Raw genomic sequence first — 19,847 nt, forward strand, 5'->3', positions numbered from 1 at the left:
AAGCATGATGACAGTTTAACACCCTCTCACATCACAACCGACAACCTGCGGGGAGTTGATTTTGGCTGCCAGTTGAGGGAAATGAGCAGCTTCTGGGTGCAAAGTCCACTTTATACACACACACACAATTACAGCCACTAGAGCTTAGTTTAATGTGTCGAAATCAGAGGTTCAAAGGTTCAATTTTCAGTTTCTATGAATAATTGTTGATAAGAGTACCTGGATAAATTCAGTTAAACTGTTAGTTTCAGGTGAAAAAGGGTTCAGGCAGACAACTTTGATGTGAAATAATTGTCTTTAGAGATCTGTAAACCAAATCCTTAAAACTGAGGAAATAAAACCAAATAAAACTAAGCAGAACATGTCGAATGGCTGGCAGCTAGCTTATAGAAACCTGAACACATGAAGCATACAAAAGTGATTTCTATGGTACCTTTACTTGAGGAACACATAGCATTACAGAGTAATTTAAGACAGAACAGGATTTGGATGACCTTAGCAGTAGAAAGACCAGTTTCTGAGGGCTTGTGATTATCACTGTTCAGGATCAGAGTCTTTTATACAACAGTATAAAAGACAGAAAAATGACCAAAGAGGACAAAAACACATTGGCCTACAAGTTCTCTCCTTACAAAACCAAACTTCTTTACAATTTACAACTTCATAGAAACTCAATAAGTTCATGTACCGTGTAAAAAAAACAACCAACTATCTAAATCTATTGTTCTCCTAAAAAGAACAAGACATTCCCTATATTTTTGCAACAATTCAAATGGAGAGGAAAAAGCCAAGACTATGATATTGAACAGCATTAATGAAATATTGGTATAAATTGACTGAAAGATAAACAATGATCACTGTATTTAAAAAAAAATCTCTTAAAAAGTGAATCTACAAAGAAAGTTGTAACAACAGCCCCTGAAACAGACACATGAGAGCGGATGATAATCCTGTATGGTGGAAGAGAAAACCTAAAGGCACACAGAGTGAATACTGGAGATACAAGAAGATGGGCTGAGAATAAAACGTCACATGATTCAAAGAAATGCAGTTTTATAGACAGTGTGACCCACAGAAACACTTTAAAGTTAAGTCCAGTCTTATTAATTCCCTTTATGAGTCATACAAACAAACACAGTACAGTAACACTGATACTGTTGAACTTCTCTTAAATTCATTTAAACACTAAGTTATGTCTGTTGTCTGTAAATCATTCAGCCATAACTTGAAATCTTCCCTATGATTGAATATATGTTGACATTTGTGTCACATGGTGCACCAAAAATAAAAAGTTTTTTTTTTTTTTTATTACTTCATTCTAAAAATAAATTCAGTTACAGACTTCAAATACCAATACTGGTTGAACCCTGACACGCAGTACTTCATCTCCACAGTAACAAAAGAGCTTCCCTCTCCTCTCCTCTCTTGACACTGAAGACAGAGGAAGCAGCCATGTGATAGTCAGCCTCCACACGTCACCAGAGCAGATGGAGCCTGAGAGGAGCTTAAGGAACTGAGACGCAGCCGTGTAGCCTGGTAGTTAGATCGAGTGCTGGAGCCACTCCACTGGATGCTTTGAAACTATCTCCCAAAGGAAGTGGCTTAGAGCAGGATTGGATTTAGCTAACAGGCTAGCAACTTTGCACTTATAAATAAGATGTAGGGCAGAGAGCGGGGAGCAGTCCTCATGACATTTTCCCTATCTGGATCTTCTTCCAGGCCTCTGAAGCGGTAAATATACAGGAGTCGATGATTCCTGCGACTGTGAACGTCCCACCGACGATGGCACAGATCTACGGGAAACACAAGTCACTCTGTCAGTCTCACCATTTAAAAGCTTTGATGTTTAGTCCTCTGGTTAGAAATGGCCCAATATCAGCTGCTTCTAATCACGGTAATTCACAACAATCCTTTACACTGACACGTCAGTAAGTGCTGGAATCCAGCAAAGAGTCCTGCTGCAGCTTGAATCAAAATCTTAAACCATGACTCATAATCCCACTGTGCTTACAGTCATGTCCTACCCATGCCTGAAGACATGATTAACCTAAACAAGTTCAAAAGACAAATAACGGTGTAGCTCATCAGTCAGGCAGGCAATTTAATCCTGACCGCATTATCAGTCAGCAGGAAACCTTGCTGATGAGGTGGTACGGGCTCAGCCAAAATTCCTCAACCGACAAGGTCAAGTGAGAGGAGAGGAGAGGAGAGGAGAGGAGAGGAGAGGAGAAAGAGAAAGAAGAAGTCAGGAGATACAATTACTGGGGGGGTTTTGTACAGATTTAATAACCAAATATAACTTTTTTAAAAGATGGTAGATGGTCTTTGTTATCTTTGGAAAGAGGCTATTTGTTTCCAGTTTCTATGCTAAGCTAGGCTAACTGGCTGCTGGCTTAAGCTTCATATTTACTATACTGATATTATTCTCATCTACCTCAGAAAGAAAACAATTGAATACAAGTCTCGTATTCACTGTCCTTTTAGCTCCGTTTTGGTCTCCACCAACTCCTTAGGGAAATACATGTATCTGTAGGTGCTAAATGCTCCATTTTGTTGTCCGTCTGTTGTTTGGTGCTGGGCAGGTAGCATAAAGTCCGTTTTATCAGGGAGTTGATAAGAGTTAAGCAAAAAAGTAAAGCTGCCAGCTGTAAACCCAAAACAATGAGCTGAAAAGAATCTGTTTATGCAGCTTCATGTGAGATTATGTTTAAACCCTTAATTCACAGTTTTCCGTGTATTTAAGAACTCTTAAGGACTTTAAATTAAAATAAATTGACTTAGATTTCTTTCTGAATTAAAATGAATCGACTTAGATTTCTTTCTGTTCAGGCAAATCCCAGAGGAGAATTAACTCACTGTTGTGATGAAGCGGTAGACGGGCTGTCTCCTCTCTGTGTACTTGACTGTGATTGGACTCAGGTCGTATCGGAACCAGATGGCCGGGATGATTCTGCCTGTGTGGCTGTAAGCAACGTACTCCTGTGTGGGAATTAAAAAAAAATGAAAAGCTTGTTACAAATTTTATTACATTTTGGAGCTGCGTGTGGCGAGAAAAATGTATTTAATAAACACTGAGACAGTCAAACCCATTATGTTTAGAAACCTATTCAGAGCAATCTGTTATTTCATTTTTTATCAGTGGTGGCGGCGGCGCTAGTGTTTATAAGTCATTATAGAATAGCTTTCAGATAAAGTCACTAAAAAGTCATAAATGATTCATTGAAAATGAATCTTGGCTCAATTAATCTGATAAAGTAAGTAGGGGGAGGCAACGATGTGTTGCGAGTTATTGTTGTGTGATGACATCGATGTCAGTGAATTCATATAAATCACATAACTGCAAAGAAATACCTAAATTCACCTAAAGAGAAAAAAAAGACTGACACACTCAGAACTGATTCGTGCCTCAGTTAGACCTTTATTTATGCTTATTTGTGAATAATCTGCTCAGGCCCTCATCCTCCTCGATTCACAGCTGACCTGCACTGTTATTACTCAAAACTCCAAACCAGCTGTCAGCACAGTTCTAGGAAGTGTGTTCATGGTTTGTTGACATCTGGGGAGCGTTTCCAAGAACTAGGGGCGAGCTTTCACTTCCGGGTGAGTGCACAAGTTAACACGGCAATACACGCTATGACCATATGTTGTGATGGACACGCTGCTGCCTTAACATGTGCAAAAACAGCATATGACACAGAGGGTAGCATCTAACAGGGAACAGGGGATAATAGGAGGGAGGCAGCACCTTGTTGGCTACCGTGTACTGGTAGGAGAACCTCTGTTTGCCTGATAGGTCTTCATACACCGTCGGTACGATCTTCAGGATGTAGTCATGCGAGGCCAGAGCTGCAAGAGAAGCAAACTTGCGTCAATATGAAGGGAAAAAAAAAAGTGTCCAAAAATGGAGGTAGTTTTGATCATGACGCAGCTGTCTGGAGCCTTTCCATCTGAGATGTCAGCTGTGTTTCCACTTTGGATTCAGGAGACGTCCACTAGGTGTCTGGTTTCATTGAATCATACCATGCCTTACGTAAAAGTCACAAAGTGGTAATGAGGAGTACATGTGCAGCGTTCATACGTACGATTAGATGACAGCCTGTCAGCCCCTCCTAACGCATTGAAGGCCCCTTGTACTCTTTGTACCTGTGTGAAAAAAGAGAGGAAACAAATCCGTGTTCAGCTTTGATACTGTAGATTTTATCTGTGTCCATTTTTCCCAACGGTGTGTTTTAATGCGAGTCCCGACCTGGATCTTTTCTCCAAACGCCAACTTGTGGATATTGTGGGTCATGTCTGGGCTTTGGGGCTGCGCTGTGGCACTGTGCGTTGACACATGGAAGTTTCCTGGTACCTGAAGACACACAGACACACACACACACACACACATACAGAGCTAGGTTAGTTAATGTGAGCACCTGCAACCCATTTAGTTAACTAATGACCAAGTCTAAAAACACACACGCAATTGGTTGGAAACTAAATGGCCCATGCCCCTGGAAGAAAAATCCACTTTAACACGTTTAACGTATTTCCAAATATTCCACAAGCAAGAGTGTTAAATGTACAACTGCTGGGTTAATCATTTTAAACAGACTGGAAAGACTGACGCACAAGATGGAGGTTGGACAAAAAGGGCTTCACAGGGCCCAGACTGGAGATGTAACTGAAGCCGATCCCAGAGCTCTTAAATTTAACATAACTCAATTTGGACCTGAGGAGGAAGCAGGTTGGCTTCATTCGTCTCAGACGGGGGGGCTCTATGTTTATCTCAAGTCCAAGACATATAAACAACATGTAGTCCGAGAGCTTATGTCCCACAAAAGATCCATATCCAATCCATCATGGTGTAATTACTGGGCACAGAAAAAAAGCTGACTTTAGCCTTTCTCTGAGGCAGATCAGTTATTTAAAACTCATACAGTGTGTGTGTGGGTTATTCTGCTTCTCGTTTCTACTATGTGGTGAGGAGGCCTTACTTTGTTGATGGTGAACTCTCCCTCAAAGCGACAACCATCACCCTGGTTGAGAGGAATCTTCATGGAGTTGTCTATGTGACCGACCTCGTGGCGGCCCATCTCATCCTGGATGTCCAAACCCACCACTGAAGAAACAGGGAGACACGGGAAATTATTAAATATAAAATGAACAAGAGAGAATATGACCCAAAAGAATTTACGGTTTCCTCTGCTGGCTCCAAACTTTTACCATTTTCAGTGCTGAGACAATGAGTCAAACAATAGGAATGAATAAACTTTTTTCTTAAATCATTTGTTAGGCAAAAATACCATACTAGGGCTGCAACTAACATTTAGTTTTTCCATTATCGATTAAATATTTATTTTTTTATGACTCATCAACTTGTTGTTTCAGCTTTATACCAAACATTTGCTGTTTTTCTGAATTTTGTACGATAATCTTGCTATTTATTTTAGTCTTAGAGTTCAATTAAATAAATAAAAAACTACTAACACTGCAATTATAAGTTTACACAAGTGCTCACACAGACAGTATAAATACATGTCAAAACAAACATTATAAACACAAAATAAGTAATAATTAATTATAGAAGTCAACAGTTATTTTTCCAGTATTTTGGACACTTTACTGACCAAACAACTAATTAAAAAAAGAAATGATTGATAATGAGAATAATCATTAGCTGCAGCTCTATTCATTTACAGTTAAATAAAAATAACAAGCACTTTTTTTTATCAGTGAAAGAGAAGAATAAAGAGAGAAATTCTGCAGAGAGTGACCCACAGAGTAAACACACAGAGTCCAAACAGGCCATCTATCCTGCCTGTCTGTGTTTTTCCATCTAGACTTCACTGACCCCCCCTCCTGCGGCCGCCATGCGTTGGCACACTGGCAGTGGCCTATTTTCAGAGCCAGGCAGCGCAGTGTGTTGGCTAGCATTGCAGAGAGGCAAGTCTGCTGGACCTGTGCTAAAACCTCCACATACCGACTGTCTGACCTTTGACCTTAAAGACAAGTTCGACCCCCCCCTCCGTCTATCCAGATCTCAAAATACAGTGCACAAACACAAGTTAAGTGTGCCACTGTGAGCGCGTCTGACTTGGCTGTTTCTCCTTTTTAAGACATTTAGAACTGGAAGTGTGTTCATGTAAAGTGGATCGGGGGTGGGATGAGAATTATTATAAAGGTTATTACACGCAGTTCTGCTTTTCCATGAAGTCACAAATCAAAACCTGGCAACCCGTAAAGGTCAGTGGAGGGAGACGGTGTTTAAAGCCGGAACAGCAGAGCAAAGCAGAGCAGATAAATAGTAAAAAGTAATGGAAGGGCCAACTTTTCCACCATTAAATGATTTCTCTCTCCGAGTAGATTTGTAATGGATGACAACCTGTTTGGAGGCCTGGAAAAAATAAACTGATAAACAATATTAACTCGCAGGGGGGGATGGCTGAGGAACATTTCTACTCATTACATGCAGCTGCCGAGTGGTTAGACCAGCGTGTGTGTATTTAGGAGGGCCCCACATTTCTGCAGCAAAAAAAGTTTAAATTCTGCAAATAAACAAAACCACCATACATACAATCACCGAGACCTTTAATTGGAAACGGCATGAGACGGCCTTTGTCGATGCATGCCATGAGTGAGGTCGTCTAAACACATGGCCAACAGCTGTGTGTCTGCATGCCAGAGCCTCTCTCGCAGAAATCCGGACGTTCGTTTTTCACACAAGCATTTATTAGCTTTGCCATTTTTGGATATCGCTCGAATCGAAACGAATGTGTGCTTTTCTGTGCTGCCAGAGCCTCGCTAATGTGTGCACATGTGTGTGTCATTGGGCATAGTTTCTGACGGGAGTCATGAGGAACAAATAACCAGTGACTGCTCTCCATCCTGCCCACTTCGACGACATCGAAGTACAGCAGAGATTACGGCTGTGTGCCAGCATGAGATCAAACGGAGGCAACAGGGACGAGAGGCTGGCCTAAAATCTGGTTTCATCTTGGTAGCCGTGTATACAAACCATTATGTAACTTTAATACTTCTTTATGAGAGTCTACTTCTCTATCTAAGGCATAATTTATCTTTTGCAAACATGCCGCGTTAAATGATAAGGCATGGTAAGGATCAAACTGACTGATAAAGCAGGAAAACAAAACTATAAAAAGGCCCATAAAAGAAAGAAAAGACAAAAACAGGAAGTGTAATGCAAAGAAATGGTGTAAGGTTGTATGTGTTATTATATTATTATATACTCACAATCACAGTGTAAGTTTGGCAAACTGATGTTTAAACTCACTTCTATCTTCCCACCACTGTCTTTATCTGGATCATCCACATACAGTTCATTTACTCTGAAATGGACAGAAAGGAGAAAGAAGTTAGATAAGCTTTACCAAACTTTCAATGAGAAGGGGAAACAAATTAATTTAGAGTACAAAAAGACTACTTTCGTGTCCCACAACACACACTACATTCATTAACAGAGGAAGATTCATCCTCTGCCAAATTGCATTATGAGCATTTCTGTATCTCTGTTAGAGTAATTTCCTTCCTGTTACACCCCTCACCCCACCGCCTCCCCAGCTCATCTCTTATTACACATGACCATGAGACTGACGCATGCACAAAGTCAATTTCCTGTGAGAAAACTGGTTCCATTCATTGGTTGCAACACGGGCTGAACAGAATACATCATAATGAGGGCATTGACATTCATCATTAACTCCCTGTCTTGTATATTTCAACAGATCCTGAGCCCGTGTGGCAACAAACGAACTGTCCTCTAGATGTTCTTGTTTCAGCCACAGGATATATATTACAAGATACACACTTATTCTGAGATTTAATGAAGTTATACCTACAATTCTGTGGCTATGAAGCCCGTCAGCTCAGACAGAAACAGGAAGAGGATGAAGACACAGCAGAGGATGGAAACTGTGGGCAGAGAGGAAGAAAGTTAGAATGGATACCTTGTTTAAACATTCCAACTCACTGCCGATCTTGCGTATGGCATTTAATTCACATTAATCTCAAGTTACGCCGGGCGTTTCAAGGGGTTATGCAAACCAAATGAGCCGGGTTGTTCCAGCCTTTAGGAATGGCTGACCTAAGACATTCACATTAATGAAATCACAGCGTCTATAAAAAATGTCCCTAAATAGCAGTTTTACTGGCGGTGTTGAGCCTGCCATTACGCAGGTTTTTAAAAGGCCCTCCTTCACTAATTATGTATTAAATTCCAGCACAACAGGCAGCCATTACGGCATATCTGCTCTGAAAGAGGTGAGCTCATGCCACGTAAATCCTACAAACAGCTCCTTTTTGGTTTCCTTAGACAAACTCACACACTGACAATCCCCCAGACCAAAAATGGCTCCTACAAAAGACACTTTCAAGGGTTTAAATAAAAGCTAGACAGGAACCAAATTAGGAATAGGATTTTTGTTCAGTCCGAGCCTAAATAAAGCCGGAGCTTAAAAAGGAGAAGCTCGGGCTGCCTGGTTCATTTCATGTGTCAAACTAATCAGGTCACATAAAAACGTTGTCATGTGTTTACAAAGATAAATATAGTAGGAACTGATCTGTGTCTGCGCTACTGTGGTCCATCCGGTATGACGAGAGAGCCTGGGTCAGAAAGCTCTCACTCAGCAGGTGAGGCGTGTTTGTGTTGCAACTGTCTCCTAGGATCTCACAGTCACATGACCTTGTGGTTGGCAGGGCTGAACCTGCGGCTGGCTAAGGCTTTACATAAGCTAATGTTTAACTAACAAACAATAGGGAGTGTCGCTATGACACACAGGTCACCGATTCAGGTTCATAACAAGACATACGGTAATTCTTCCCGGGCTTCAAAGGGCGCAATAATGGAAGGGGATTACTAAAGATCTGCGTAATGGGCCGCTACTGTTTAAACCTTCAACAGCTCCAACAATGGAAAAACTGACAAGCCAGATGATTAACAAAGACCTCACATGAATGGGTTTAGATTTTGTGCTCACACATGATGATATGGGCTCAAAACGTTGCTTAATTCTGACAGAGAGCGTGTGACACGTTGCTTAATTCTGACAGAGAGCGTGTGACACAAATAATGGGATATAACAACACCATGAATCAGACATCGTAAACTAGCGCTGCATCTCCGTAATCAGATGTGCCATATACTTCTGAACTGCCCAAGGCTCGATCTCGATCTGCACACACACACACACACACACACACACACACACACACACACACACACACACACACACACACACACACACACACACACACACACACACACACACACACACACACACACACACACACACACACACACACACACAAGGGGATTTTTCGATTAGCACAGGTAGGATAAACATATAGTATGACAGCAACAGATTGATACATTATGTCCAAAACTAGAGCGGCTCTGGAAACCACTGTAAGTGTTCAAAGTAAATACCTTAACAATTTAACTTAAAAGGAATGTGACCCTAAAACAGAACAACAAAAGCAGACGGGGGTCAACTATTTGGCCTTTTGTGAAGAGAGGGTCTGTTTCTGGTTGCCTCAGAACCACACAGGCCATAACGTGAGCTGACCTGCCGGGGGTTAAGCAATAACAGTGTAATAATATCCAAATCAACCCAATGTCCTCACCCCTAGACAGTGGATGGAGACAGGAAGGGTGTTGATTGTATACAGGAAGGACTTCCATGCATTTCCCCTTGGGCGAAAAAAAACGTGTGTGTGTGTGTGTGTGTGTGTGTGTGTGTGTGTGTGTGTGTGTGTGTGTGTGTGTGTGTGTGTGTGTGTGTGTGTGTGTGTGTGTGTGTGTGTGTGTGTGTGTCTTTAGCAAACCCATTCTCTTCCCTGTCATCCAGGAAGGTGTTTATAATCAGTTTGGAACTGTTCACTATACAGCGCTGCTTATCCATGCAGTCATCAGTTTGTTTAGGGGTTTGTCATCCTGTTCATCAGCAGACCAATGAATAACCAATACTAGTAGATGACAAAGCTGAGCGAAAGATGTGTCATCAGGTATGAAGTGAATAATCAATACAATTCTATGATTACACAATGACATATTGATGACAAGCGAGAAAAACACATGACCCGATAGGAAAAGAATTCAGATTCCCGCTGAGATGCTTCCTCTCTCAGGTGCCTGAGGCGATGGCAGCGAGCCTGATCATTAACATTCTTACCATACTCGTTTGTGCTATAACAGGTACTCCCTGTGCTGAATTACTAAGTCAGGGCGTACCTCTGCGCCGGGACAGGCGGGTACTTGAACTACAGCTGTCAACTTCTCCGCTACCTAAACTGTTTTCAATTCATTCACCTCCCTAAAACTACATAGTATGCTTCATAGTAATTGTAATAGTAGAAGTGTCAAAACAACCAAGTTTTGGTTTTAAAATGGAGCGAGAACTAATAGCTACTTAGCTAAGCTTGGCACAAAAATCGGAAACGGCTAGATGGTCTCTGTCCAAACAAAAATCCGACCACCAGCACTACTAATGCTCGCTTATTATCGCATTAAATCTCATTTGTTTAACACGCGCATAAATGGGCATTAAAAACAACAATAAAACTTGTCATTTGGTTTTGTGTAAATGTGTTAAAGGCTGCTGTTAGGAGAGTTATGTTACCTTCAAACAGAATGAGGCTAGCTGTTTCCCTTCGTTTTCAGTCGTTGTGCTAAGCTAAACCAACCGTCAACGGGCGGTAGTTTCATATTTTATGTACAGACATGAGATTGGTATCAATCTTCAAGAGACCAAGTAAGTGTATTTTAAGTTTGAGACTGAATGGGGAATAAAACGTTATTGCACCGAACTTACTTATATACAATTTACATAATTAATCCAACATACATGTGTGGACAAATAGGCAACTAAAACTTGGTTAAACAAAATACCCAAATAATAAAAAATAGACACATTTTGGCTTGTTGTGTGTGAAGGAATACTCACTGAAAGCTCCCGTGTAAGTGGGCTGGGTGAGATCTTTTGGCACTTTCCTGTAGATATCGAATCTGAGGGAAAAGGAAGAAAGGGAAAAGGGAAGGGGAGTGAGAAAAAAAGAAAATGTAAACACTACGTGCTGAGAAAAGAAGAACACTCTGTACCCATAAGGCCGTGCAATATTACGAAAGAGTGGTGGAATGTTAGCTCTGGACCACGGCCATTATACACAACAGGTCCAGACACCCAGCCGTAACACACACACGCACACAGTGTAACACCTCTTGGTTTGAATGTGTGGTCTGTAATTGTGACCTGACCCCAAAAAAAGGTCTATGACGCTCAACCAACACATACACAGGAAAACACAAAGCCAACAACACACACGCACAAACACCGGTGAAATAAAGACACATTTGAATCATAAACACAGCTGCAGTAACACAACTTTAAATGATATGGTTTTCTTTTCTTGGCAGTAACCAGCAGGGAAGAATTCAAGCTGGCAGAATCTGACTTTATTCTCCTTTTAAATCTTGAACTTGACATTTTTGCTTCATCTTTTCAGAATGTGTGTGAATCAGAAGCGGAGGAGGATCATTGCAAACTGACATTGTTGTTGCCTATTTCAGAAGCTGACAAAGTTGGGGAAAAAATATCTCCTACTCAACACAAAACTATTCAGGGTTCATGAGCTCTTGCGCATGTCCTTTTGGGGCAGTGAAACATTTTTGACCCCAAAAAACTTCATCACTGCCTGACCCCACCCACTCTCTCACTCCCCCCACCCCTTCCTCATCTTCTGCCAAAACACTCACATCTGTTCGCGTTTCTCCCACCGAGAGCTGTCGATGAAATAATCACAGCCGATGCATAGCAGGACGGGGGAGGAAGTGGGAGGGGGGGCTTCCTGTCCAGCCCCGACCCTGCTGCTTCTCTTGCTCTTGCCTCAGCTTTCACGCTCATGTTTCCACTGCACCCATGTCCCTTTAGTATTAGATCAGTTAGTGCTGGTATAGCTGGCAGGATATAAAGGGCATAGATAGAGGGGGGGGGGCTCAGGGAGGTGGCCCTCTGTATCAGGATCAGAATAACGTCTAGAGTAGCACATTTCCTGAATGTAAAGCTTTGGTGTGGAGGAGGAGGGTGTCTATCCTCCCATCCTCTCCACACATCCACAGTGAGGACCTCCTGAGACCACCAGACAGGTGGAGCACCACGATATACACCTCCGTCACGTGAAAACCTTTAAAGTCCACTAGTTTTGTTGCTTTTCATATTTCTGACTTCAGTTCAAGGACTGCACGTGAAGAGATTATGTAACCCAGGTTGCTAAGGAAACTCTCTTTGTTTAAACTGCAAAGCGTGTCTGTGGTCAGAGTGGTCAGGATAGAAACAAGAACTTTAGTGCGTCTCTGACTCTCAGAGAGAGACAACTGAGCTTGTTTACAGATACTATGAACAAAAACATGTACAAATAAGAGTGTATGATATCAAGAAAGTATACTTTTAAATAAATATATATCACACTATATCCAACCACAACAACTAATGTCATAATAAATTACAAATAATAAAACTTTTAATGCATTTTAGATTTTTTACAGATAGACATGAATATACTTTTTGGGGTTCTGGTACACATACTTCATGTACATGAGCGCTTTTGGAGGTTTTGTATTGCTTTCATAGCACATAAATAGATGTTGGTCATTTCATAACACACAAAAACAAGCCATCTACTTATTTGTACGTTTTAAATGACATATGACATATTTGCAAATACTTGTGAGGATCCTCACTTCTTGCTGTAGGGATGGCACCAACACTTATTTTTAGCCGTCACAGTTTCCCACTGCTAAATTCGAATAGGGCGAGGAAACAAAATCTCACTTGTCTGGTCACTCGAGACGCGAGATGGAAACTGATGCTACGTATGTGAACTTTAAAGATAGCTTCAGATGGACGTAGCTGTACATCTGTCCGCCGACAGACTTGTTATATCTGGACACAAGGTCTGAATTACACGTCAAGTGGAGGGCTGTGGAGATAAGGGCAGAAATAACATTATGGCATCACAGCACTGTCACCCAAACTGGTCCACAGATGATACAGTCCACCTGCTGCGGAGTTCAAACTCTGTCCATCAATTTCAGTTCCTGCTTTTAAAACTATCAACCCTCTCAAGCCGTTCAGGAAACTGCTGGACATGAACAATTACACCTTACTGGTCCTCTGGATCCTGGACAAAAGCCAAGATGTTCCTTCCCACCCCGTCACCACCGGAACAGGGATTCGTTCTGTCCCCTTAGCTCTTCTCCCTCTTTACCAATGATTTCAGATCGAAATTAAACTCCATCAGGATTCTGAAATACGCGATCAACACCACAATTGTAGGACTGATCTCGAAAGACAATGAAGACGCCTTCAGACTGGAGGTAGAGAGGTCAGGCAACTGGTGCAGGGGAAATGACCAGAACGGAACAAAAGACTACTGAAATTATCATTGACTCCAAGATAAAACAATCAATAAAGGCACTTATTTTATCTAAAGCCAATCAATATAAAAAAATGACTAGACTTTTATGTCGTTTTAACACATTTTTATTTGAATAGAATAATATATGATAAGGCCAGTAAAGCATCATTTATATTGCACGAGTTGTTTTAAACATACAACATCCATATACCTTTGTTCAATTAAACGTATATATGATAAGGCAGTATTTAATATATACATGATAATGTATCATTTGAAATGCATGAGCTGAAATAAATATTAATAAAATACTAAAGGTGAAAGAAAAAAAAGGTTGTTTTGAGAGGAAATAAATTCAGTGAAGTGTATTACTTTAAAGCATTATAATAATATAATATTAAAATGTCCTGACTGAAATGCATGATACTTAAATACTTAATTTAATTAAATGTGGGCTACTTATTCTCGGGTTGGATCAGGACTCAGTTTCACTTAATATCCTCCGCTCAGAACACTTTGTTTTCATGAATAATAATGCTCACTCTTGAGAGTTCACCTCTCGGTTGGCCGCTGATGCTTGTAATTTCCTGAATTACAGTCAACACACCTCCCTCCATCACGTCCCACTGCTCAGTCTTCTGTAAGAAGGGCTCACGTGTTATTAGGGAGGACATGGCGTACCAGCATCTCTCTGTTGACACCACAGGGCCGCTTTGCAAGCAAGGGCCCTCACTAAATAGACCGTATCTCGCAAATGAGTCATAGTGAGTCAGAAGTTCGCCCTCTCTTATGTATTGCTGAGCAAAGCCACAAAACGGATGTTGATGATAAATATTCTTCTTCTCACTTTTGATCATCGCACATCACAGATATAAGCAACGCATGTGCCTACGCCTCTTCTTTTTTTAAACATAGGTTTCTGTTCAATCACCCGCCCGAAGTGTACGTCAAGTATCAGACAGCAATCAGTCACTTCCAAGATTAAAAGAGATGACATCTATTGACACTGAGCATCCTTACTGAAGTCACTGTGATCTAATTATTCTAGGAGCAAACACACGACATCATCAGGTTAGCACAAACCAAACCTGCGTGTGTCAATAAATTACATAATCTAAGGGTCAATTAAACTTGGGGATAAAAGCCTTTTAGTTATTCATTCAGAGGAGCCGCTGTTAAGTCATTGAGGTTATCTTTATTATTATTATTATGAGCCGATCTTTGTTTATATTACTGCTGAAAAAACATTCAAGAGCAACACAGGAAGCCAATACATTCAGTTATGAGTTATTCCAGTGTTATTGCCATTTTAGGTAATGTATAATGGGAAAAAGCATTTCAGAACATCCACATCCAGTCTAATACTTGTTTTTAGAAATAACACATAAAAAAGAAGTGGATAGAAGAAATGTTTTAAAGGGGTCATAAAGTAAACTCTTTCTGAGTGGACTAACTTCAGGTTGTTTTTCAAATGGATGTTTGGTTTACGGATGTGAATGCAGTCATCCTGTGTCAAACAAAGTACATTTTAAATAATAAAAGACGATGATATTCCATATTTCTCTTTTTTGCCAACAAATTCCAAAAGAAGTCCAAAACCAACAATGAATTGATCCAACCAACAAGTATTGCAACCAAAGCAGTTGTGCCGTTAATACGCCCTAACAACAAATATGTGTTAATACGCAGCGGAAAATAGTCCTAAACAAATGCATTATTAACTACAATACCCAGCTGTTTTAGGAAATTACTCTTTTAACAATTTAACAATAATGTATTAACACAATGCTGGTCTTTTCACATGACTTGTTGACCATCTGAAAAGGAATAAAACCGGCTGTAACACTTTTATAGTCAGTCATCTTTTCTTCTGTTGTGGTTAATATATTAACCACAAAGACAACAGCGCTTTCTGGGAATACACGCTGCATTAGCTCACGGTGTAATCTACGGTAATCTATGTTGCTACACAGTTTCACACTGGTGACTAACCCCCTTACATTTCTGAGTGGCCGAAACCTTACTAGCTAATTAGTTGGTCAATCGAACTATTTCGAGCTGTTGAAATGCAGGTTTTGTAAAGTGAGGGCATCCAGTCAGTGAACAGGAAGTGACCACTCGATAACCCCATGATAAACGCGTTCTCACACAACCCTCATACATGGGTCATCCAGAGCATACAAGAGTTACGCCAGATCCTGTATGTTGGTAAACTCAACACAGCTGTGGTTTGAAAGACAACTGTGGAACTTCTTTCTTTTATTTTTTTTTTTACTTACAGTCATACAAAGCACAGAAAAGCCGCAAAGTCTCACATTTGAGTAACTAAAATAAGAAAATGTTTGGAGTTGTTGCTTTATAAATGACAAATTATAAATAGTTGATCGCAGCCCAACTACTTTAAGTGCTTGCTTTCTACTTAACTTTCAAATAAAATGTAAGGATATATATATATATATATATATATATAAATATATAAGAGTTTGACAGATTACCAGTCAGCACAGTATCTGCCACTGCCCAAATTATGAAATGACCACTGAGTGCAAACAGCCTGTCGTTTATTTACATAAAGGGCGTGCTCTATTGACAGTTTCAACAGCCCTTCAGGTGCGACTATTAGCTCTGTGCCTAATATCAAACAGTATCTATATGTTAATGGACTCGTTCTGTAAATCAGGTGTAATCTGGATGTGTATTGCCTGTTTTTTGAAAGTTTATTGGTAGCTCATGATTCTGAATACTTTTACCCTTTTTGTGTATTGGGCGAATTATAGACCTTTGATTTGTGAAGATGACTAGATCAGGTTTTACTAAAACATGCAGCTACGACAAAACTGTACTGAATGTAACTGTTACTATGAGACTACTGCAAGCAGTTAGACCTCTTACAAATATTATATATATTATAATATACTGCGGCCGATGGACCCGGTCACGGCTTTTTTTTGTCCTGGCCCCACAGTGGTGGAATGAACTCCCCACTGACGTCAGGACAGCAGAGTCGCTGCCCATCTCTTCATGAAGTACTACCCTGAGCCTTCCTCGTAGCACTTATTGTATTCGTATTAGTTTGTTGCACTTATTGTATTCATATTAGTTTGTTGCACTTATTGTATTCATATTAGTCTGTTGCACTTATTGTATTCGTATTAGTTTGTTGCACTTATTGTATTCGTATTAGTTTGTTGCACTTATTGTATTCGTATTAGTTTGTTTCTGTACTTTTGCTCTGGTTTATGCTCTTAGACGCTTGTTTAAGAAAGGAGATGCACTTATGACTTCTGGTGACTAGTAGTTCTCTTGAATACCTATGTTGAATACACTTATTGGATAAAAGCGTCTGCTAAATGACTGTAATGTAAATAATGTAATGTAATATTAGGATGCATCAAGGATGGATGAGGAAATCTGCACATGCGCAGACGGGACCCCTCACAGAAACTCTTGTGAGCATCACTCCACCGACTCCACACAAACTCTGCAAACATTGCAACAATGTAGCCCATTCACGCCAGATGTTAAACGCAACTGTTTCGACTTGTACTCGCTCATTAATGGGCGATGGATGTGCCCACGGTTAATTCATGCGGGGCTCACAGACTGTGAGACCCCGACATAGTCCCCTCATCCCCCCCCCAGAACAGACGGAAGCCCCGTACTCACCTCCTAACATCGAAAGGCATGATGTAAGCACGTTTAGACAGGGGGACAAAGCTGCACACACCGGGCTACCACACGGCTCTCCTGGACGCTACCGGTTGTTCATCGGTACCGGGCTGACGTCAGCTTAGGACGCTTTGCAAAAGCGGATTGGCTGAGAGCTGCTTCCTGTCCGCTGATTCTCCTTCCTGCTGCAACGTTTTTCTTTAGGTTTTCATCGGATTGTGTTAATATGGGTTCTTTGAAAACTGTCTAATATTTAAAAAAAAATTCGAATAGAAGTGAATAAATTATTTTCAAATCATTTCATATTGTTTTTTTTTTTTTGAATGACTTACAGTTCCAGTCAAAGGTTTGGACACACCTTCTCATTCAATGGTTTTTCTTTCTTTTTTTTCCTTTTTTTTTTCTAGATTGTAGATTAATATTGAAGACATCCAAACTATGAAGGAACACATATGGAATCCAAACTTTTGACTGGTACTGTATATATATATATATATATATATATATATATATATATATATATATATATATACAGTACCAGTCAAAAGTTTGGACACACCTTCTCATTCAACTACTTTGAAGAATGTAAAATATAAAACATATTCTGGTTTGTTGAGCATTTGTTTGTTTACCACATGATTCCATATATGTGGAATATAGTTTGGATGTCTTCAATATTAATCTACAATGTAGAAATAAAATAAAGAAAAACCATTGAATGAGAATGTGTGTCCAAACTTTTGACTGGTACTGTATATATATTTAAATGTTTTACAAACTCAGAGTGGGTCATGAATATCTTGTGATAATTTTAGGTACCATAAACACAAATCCTTAATATCACAGAGAGAAGAGATGCTTTCACTTTCCATCTGCAGCCCCTGGACAATCAATACATTGTAGGGTTGTCTCGGGCCACGGTAGCCTGTAGTACAGTATAGTATATGAAACCTTTTAATAAAAAGCTTAAAAAAATATTTCTGTATCTACATTAAAATAATGTGTGGTTATTCCATCTGTAATTCCTTGGCCAGATGTTCAAAAGGCATCCTTAAATAGTAAAAGAAGACATATCTTGTAAAAATGTATATGACTAACATAATACTTATGCACCAAATAGTAGTTTACAGTAATAAACTGTATAATTCAGGCATAATTCAAAACACATTTTCAACTATTCATAAATGTATTTGTTACTGTAACCACATAATATAGTTGTGAGTGATTCATATACATTAATTAACACTTTAATACTATAGTATGGCTGATCTTATACCTTATATCTGCTAACATTTAAATTATAGTCCATTATAAATGATTTATTATTATAACTATAATTATTCTGTCTGTATTTATAAGATCTTTTTTGTTATTGTGGATTTTTTTTTCTTACTTACTTATTTAAAATACTTGTTGTTTTTTTTTTACTATGTACCTTGTTTGCACTATATCTATGCTGCTGTAATCCTGTACATTTCCCCGCTGCGGGACTAATAAAGGATTATCTTATTTTATCTTATCTTATCTTATCTTATCTTATTTATCAAGTATACTACTTAAAGTAAAGTGTTACCAACCTGTAGCTTGAGTAAATGTAGTGTATTCTGGACAGTTTTTAAGTTTGTAATGAACTCGAGCTTGAGTAAACATCAATTACATTTCTGAACAAGATAAGTCAGAAATTAAATTACCAGATGTTCTTGATGACTTTTTGGTATAATCGTGTATACATATACACATATACAATAAACAAATGCTGATGTCAGCCCATATTTCAACCTTTGGCCAATGAGTGACATTTATCTGGCTATTATATGCAGGTGGGACATAAACCACGTTATAAAATTGCCTTAAAGACATTTTTTTTTATTACTATTCCCATGGTGAAGTCTAATGCCCCTATTGGCCCCCAGTCACACCACCTACACTGTTTGGATGACAAACAAAAAGTCTTTGAACTCTGTCAGAAAGCTTGCAAATTATTCATCAACATGGATTACTTGTTGGTGCAAAAAGTTAACTTGTTAAATTGTGTATAAGATTGGCAAGGTAATTTGTGTGTGGGATTTTATTTTCAGCAATACTAAATGTTCCCATTACGGTTATCATTTGTCATCAAATTTATCAGATTTAGGTATTTTTGGACTATGTTCCCATCATAACCCAGAAACAGAGCTATAAATCATGCTTTGATGATGTTGAAAAAATACATCTCAGCTCCATCAGTTAAGGTTTTTCCCATGTTTTTTGTTTTGCCCCCACACACTCATATAGACTTTAAATGAAACGAAATATTTTTGTAAATAACGTGTGTATTGATGAGACAGTAGAAGACAGGATAGGCCCTGTGTTTTCCCACTGATGGCTCAGCTGTTGCCCATAGTGACAATGACAGTAAACGGGCAGGGATGACAGCAAGTGACAGCGAGGTCGGACCACAGGAAATGCCTCTGTTTCACTTCCCTTTCTGGGTGAGAGAGCTAGGCTTGGTTACGGGTCATAATTATGGGAATCAACAAACATGAGCAATAACTCAGGCTTTATTTAAATATTCTCAGACAAACCAAAACAGGTTTGTACTCTGGGCGGAGATTTGTGCCGATAAATGACATCACATAGAGAACATGATTTTTTTTGTTGTTAATGATATGGATGTTTCGGTTTCAATCACACATGGTTTATTTGCAAATTAGCATAGCCAAACAGAGAAAATATGACACATTGGTTCAACAAGTTAAACTTTTTGTAATACTGTATATTTGTAGAAA

The 19,847-nt window shown here is 39.5% G+C and overlaps 1 protein-coding gene across 1 annotated transcript; it reads right to left on the reverse strand.

The window, feature by feature from the left end:
• Nucleotides 1-165: 165 nt before the first annotated feature.
• On the reverse strand, nucleotides 166-17,243 carry ergic1 (endoplasmic reticulum-golgi intermediate compartment 1). Its single transcript, XM_054596967.1, has 10 exons — nucleotides 17,077-17,243; nucleotides 10,941-11,002; nucleotides 7,839-7,911; nucleotides 7,234-7,328; nucleotides 4,977-5,101; nucleotides 4,247-4,351; nucleotides 4,083-4,143; nucleotides 3,746-3,846; nucleotides 2,857-2,979; nucleotides 166-1,793 (listed from the first exon to the last, which is right to left on the reverse strand). Exons 1-10 carry the CDS (start codon nucleotides 17,094-17,096, stop codon nucleotides 1,686-1,688), a joined length of 873 nt encoding a protein of 290 aa, XP_054452942.1. The 5' UTR covers nucleotides 17,097-17,243; the 3' UTR covers nucleotides 166-1,685.
• Between the last annotated feature and the right edge of the window lie 2,604 nt (nucleotides 17,244-19,847).

This window comes from Anoplopoma fimbria, chromosome 4 (genome assembly GCF_027596085.1).
Source record: "Anoplopoma fimbria isolate UVic2021 breed Golden Eagle Sablefish chromosome 4, Afim_UVic_2022, whole genome shotgun sequence".
Classification (NCBI taxonomy): domain Eukaryota; kingdom Metazoa; phylum Chordata; class Actinopteri; order Perciformes; family Anoplopomatidae; genus Anoplopoma; species Anoplopoma fimbria.